Consider the following 5,370-nt stretch of genomic DNA (forward strand, 5'->3'; position numbering starts at 1 on the left):
CCATCACCATTTTATTCATCGGTTCTTTGTTTGTTTTGCGGATCAAGTTCGTTTGATCGTATCAGTCATGTTTATCAGCTATGATATAGTATTTTTCTCTTATAACAAAACAGCATCAGTCGACTTATAAGCCACGTAAACGATCAAGTGAACGGGGCATTATTACTGCCATAAGAAATGAAGTTATTCCACTGATTTGATGAATGGACCCATGATACAACGCCTCCTTTAGAATAGGTCCGTTTCCCAAGCGAACACTCAATGCTCGACAGTTTAAGAACTAAAGCAACTGTTGGTGCTCATGGATGTATTTTTACCTTTTACCTCACGTTTCCTCTTTGTAAAGTTTTTCTCTCAGGTCTGGTTTAGTTGAGCGAAATTTGAGAATTTGGCTACTATAGCATTTTTGTTTTTATTTGACAATTAGTATTCAATCATGGACTAATTAGGCTCAAAACGTTCGTCTCGCGATTTCCAACCAAACTGTGCAATTAGTTTTTTTTCGTCTACATTTAATGCTCCATACACGTATCGCAAGATTCGATGTGATAGTTACTGTAGCATTTTTTTAGAAAACTTTTTAGAACTAAACAAGGCCTCAGTAAGTGTGGCAGACCTCCTATACTAGGGCTTGTTTGGTTGGCGCCGCTGCATGCCACACCGTAGCTGTGCCCATGCCAAATGTGTGATGACTAAATCGTCCGCCTCAACTGCGGCAGCTTTTGGTGCACAAATTGAACTAGGGCCTTGTTTAGATTGCAAGTTTTTTCACTTTCTCTCCGTCACATCAAATCTTTGGACACATGCATGGAGTATTAAATGTAGATAAAAAATAACTAATTACACAGTTTGATTGTAAATTACGAGAAGAATCTTTTGAGTCTAGTTAGACCATGATTAGACAATAATTATCAAATACAAACGAAAATGTTACAATATCAAATACTGATTCCTAACCTCAATGTAAACGAGGCTAGGCTACGACATGCCCCAAGTCTGGGAAGGAAGCAAACACATTCTGGAACTTTGCAGTCTAGTCTGGGAAGTTGCGACGTGTTGCGACAAGTTGGGGTAATCAACCAAACACGCTTGTAGTCTTGTGGTATGTTTCCCCAGAAAAAAACTTTGCATGGTGACTTAAAAAATAGATGCAACATATAGTTTCTGCCCCTAAAAAACAAGACACATCACTATGTCGCAAGTTTTTTTTTCTTCAAATTTGACTTTTATTTCAAATTTAATACCCTTAATCAAATACCAATGTAAAAATCATTCTGATGTGTAGTTTCAGTTCCCATAAGATGTCTGCATGAAGTAGTAACCACATTGTGGAAGGCATCATTCATTATCGTACGCAATGTTAATTTGTCATTGATATATTGATTTTACGAGTTGCCTTTATCTGTCCTGGTATTATTTCTGCTGAAAATACAGGAGTAGGAATTTAGTTTCTTCTATGTATAGTTCTGCTGCTATTATTATATTATATTTAAAGATGAAGATCAGTATACTCAAACTAGACGCTCTGCTCCCGCGCATTTTTCTTACAAGATGCATCGGTTCAAAATGTGTGCTGCCTTTTGTCAGTGACCCGTATGGCAAGGTGTTTGCTCAGGTTAATTCCTGGCATATATACTGTTGAATCCCACGATGCACTGGAGAGCTAGCCCCTGTTTGGTTCATCAGCATCAATAAATATATGCATAATATGGTACAGCATATATATCGGACATAATTAATCTGCACAATAATCATGGCTGAAAAGGTAGCTCAGCCTTCTTAAAAGACGTACAGGAAACTAGAACATGTCTGAAGAGAAACAATAATCCTGGCAAATTTGCCCCCTGGCAACTGCAAGCCGATCATGGCTGAAAAGGTAGCTCAGCCTGCCGCTCCAATTTTTTTGTTCACGAGGAAATCCTGCAGAAACCTGGGCACGCCGTGCAGAAGCAGAAGCAGCAGGCAGCGTTGGTCCACAGGGACCGTGTGCCTGCGCACGGCCGCGCGCGCCATGGAGATGGAATGGCCAGGACAGCGCGCTGTCACTGTGGTGAGACCAGCTAGCGACCAGGCCAGAGCCCCCAGGCAGACCGGGGAAAGTGGGCGGTGGGTGCCGGTGCCGCGACGACGACGACGACGACGACTGTGCGTGGGGGCGGCGCAGCGGCCAGCGGATGATGAAAGCTTCAGATTTTCAGAAGTAGAAGAGCAGCAAAAGGCCACCCCCTGTTGTTTGTTTCCTCCTTGTTCTCTAGCTCACCAGCCCCAGCAGCCCCTTCCAATTGCTGACCATGCATGCCGATGCCGGTGCTGGCTGCACCGCTGCTGTGCTGTAACAAAACTGCTCAACGCTGTGCTGTGCTGTGCTGTGCCCGTTGCGAGTTGCGATCTGAGCACAAGCTTGCCCGCCTAGCTTCCATCCATCATGCAGATGCATGGCCCTCAGCTTTTTGTACCGTACCTGCTCAAAGTGATGATTACATGCTGTGAGGCAACTTATAGCTCCTCCACTCTCATCTCCCTGCATCATCATGTTGCCCTGCTCCTCCTCCTCCTCTTCTTCTGTGCTCCTATCTAAATTTCCAAAATGAATTGACATTACTATTAGGCTCACACAATTGCGTGTGCAAAATGTAGGGCGCGTTTGGTTGGCCACCCAAACTTGCCGCATCGCGCCGCAGCTTCTGCGCCCAAGTTCCGACATGCGATTGGTTCCTTTCCAAACTTGAGGCATGCCGCACAGCCCAGCCATCGCATTCTAGTTCAATTTGTGCGCCAAAAGGTGTTGCAGTTGGGGCAAACGATTTGGTCGTCGCAGTTTTGGCGCTGGCCACAACTACGGTGTGGCATGTAGTGGGTGCCAACCAAACGCACCCGTTCCAGTAGGGGACCTCGGCCCCTCATGTTTGCTAAAAAAAAGCGCTCGTAGAGTTGAGATTTTAGGCTTTAATTTCTTTGGAACATGCATGAGAGTTCGCCTCGACGTACTTTTGGTCTTGGTAGCCTAGTATGTGTTGTAAGAGAATATTTTTCAACATTCATTTCTAAGATGCCTGCATAGTGCGTTAGCATAATCTCTATATAAAAATACAACTCCTGCAAACCATCCATCTCTTCGTGCCTGAATTGAGTTACATGTGGTTGGATCGACGTGCATAACAAAAGGAAATGGAGTACGGAGTGTCTCAAGAAGCTCCTACCATCTGGTAAAATCTCTAGACACAACTTGTTGGGACCATGATTACCCAAACTTCTGTACACGGAAAGATAGGTGTATACAGTATCAAATATTTAAAAAAAGAAAGAAAGATAGTAGGTGTATACGTAGGAGTATATCCTATCAACAAGTTGGGGGTGTAAATGTAAAATACACACGCTCACTCACCTCACCTGCCTACCCATGTAAACAGCATTACTGCCCGCCAGCAATAAATCATCTGCTAAGTTTCAGTTTGTTTCAGCTTACTCTCTCTCACAGAACACTAATCATTCAAAATAATACAAAATCTACTGCACAATAGATCAGCCGAATTCATGTTAAAGCCCAGCACTTACCATTATAGCCCTCGTAATCCTCTTCTCGTTGCGCCCCTCCTCTCTCTCCCTCCCTCTCTTGAAGAAGGTAGAAAAGCACCGCTATTTAACAACCTTCGCGTTACCGCCCCAACCTTATTCTCTCTCTCTCTCTACCCACCTCGTGCAATTGCACCCCCTCCAGGCCTCCACCAACAACGAGGAGAATTCCATCCCAATTTACAGCGCCGTCGAGCAAGTCCGTCGGTAATTCGAGCGGGGAGCGGCAATGGCGTCGCCCGGCGACGAGGGTCTCCCGGCGCTGCCGCCCATCAAGACGACACCTCTGCCGCCCCCGCCTCCTCCGCCGTCGTCTGCCATGGCCTCGGCCTCTACGTCTCCGTCGCCGGCGTCGTCGTCGTCGGTGGACAGCGCGAAGGCCGCGGAGGAGGAGGAAGAGGATCACGAGCCATCGACGCCGACGTCGGAGGGAAGCAAGCTGCGGTCGCCCGCCGAGTGCCCGCCGGCTCCGCGCAAGCCGCCGGCTCCGCGGCTGGCCGTCAAGCGGAAGCCGCCGCTGCCGTCGCCCGGGCCCGCGCGGGTGTTCGTCGCCGTCCCGCGCGACCTCTCCACCGTCTTCCGGGCGCTGCCGCCCAAGAAACGGATCCGGGTGACGTGATGCTGCGATCTGCTGGCCGTGATTTGCCACCGGCTTCGTTCCCAGGCTTGTCCATTTCTTCTTGGAGAATTCTTCCGAGTTCTTGGCTTCGTCTTCTTCCTCCCCCTCTTACTCTTTTCTTTTCTCCTTTGGGTTACTGCAACCCACGGGCCACGGCCATAGTATAAATTAAATTATAATTTTCGGTATAAATAACGTCTTTTCTTGCGTGTTCACTTGAATTTTCTTTTATTTTCTTTTATTTTTGTTGTGCTAGTGTGAGCGAGAATTTGTAGCTCTAGAGATGAATTGCTGTTACTGAATGGAAGCAGTTCAAAGAAACAAAAAAACCTGTAGCAAAAATTCACACTGATCTTGTAAATTATGATACCTGCCAGAACTATTTATCATAACCTGAGTTTCGCTTGATGCAGAATCTGTAAAATTGTTTGGGAATTCAGCAATTTATTGTAGATCATATATAATTCAGTGGATATATGAAGCAGCGCACATGAAGCCATCAGCACGGTGACAAAACTGCTAATTTGGGTTGGGTAGATCCACCAATTCTTGCAACAAGACATCTGAGTCCGAGAATTGTTAATTGTGAGAATAATCCTGTCACCAGTTTGAATTTTTTCGAACCTACTTTACTGAATGCTCTCGACAGTGGACGGATTAGATACCCTGCCCATCAAATCAATTTGGCAAAAGAAAATGGCTCTGATGGTGAGTGTACTTTTGGTTGTGTTTGTCCGAACGCAAGAGAGAGAGAAGACAGAACGAATCTTCCATTGATCATCAAGACACGACATGATTTTTTCTTCTTCCCATTTCTCTCTAATCAGTTTGCATCATTCTTTGCAGGGTAAAAACCTCTCTGGAGATGCTCAAATTTCCCAATCCGTCTCTCAGCTCTTGTCTATAAGCGCCAAAACTAACTGTTCATTTTCGTCTCGCGGATTACTGACAGATTCTATAATTTGTTTTTATTAGTATCCGATCACCCATGCGACGTTCGATGTGATATTCTAAATAAGGCCTCCGCTCAAGCTTCTCTCCTACCCTGTACTACAGTAGTATGAACAATCGTATCACACATTCACAGCTGAGATATGACTGGAAAATCTGAGCAGAATCCAAGCTCACAAGTTTCAAGAACATGCAGCTGATGGATCGTGACAGAGGAAAAGGCCAGG

The 5,370-nt window shown here is 45.6% G+C and overlaps 1 protein-coding gene across 1 annotated transcript; it reads left to right on the forward strand.

Annotated features, from left to right (window-relative positions):
* Positions 1 to 3,626: 3,626 nt before the first annotated feature.
* LOC136552063 (classical arabinogalactan protein 9-like) lies at positions 3,627 to 4,599 on the forward strand. The gene has a single exon (XM_066543609.1). The coding sequence runs from the start codon at positions 3,803 to 3,805 to the stop codon at positions 4,190 to 4,192; it is 390 nt and encodes a 129-aa protein (XP_066399706.1). The 5' UTR covers positions 3,627 to 3,802; the 3' UTR covers positions 4,193 to 4,599.
* Positions 4,600 to 5,370: the final 771 nt, after the last annotated feature.

This window comes from Miscanthus floridulus, chromosome 4 (genome assembly GCF_019320115.1).
Source record: "Miscanthus floridulus cultivar M001 chromosome 4, ASM1932011v1, whole genome shotgun sequence".
NCBI classification, from domain to species: Eukaryota; Viridiplantae; Streptophyta; class Magnoliopsida; order Poales; family Poaceae; genus Miscanthus; species Miscanthus floridulus.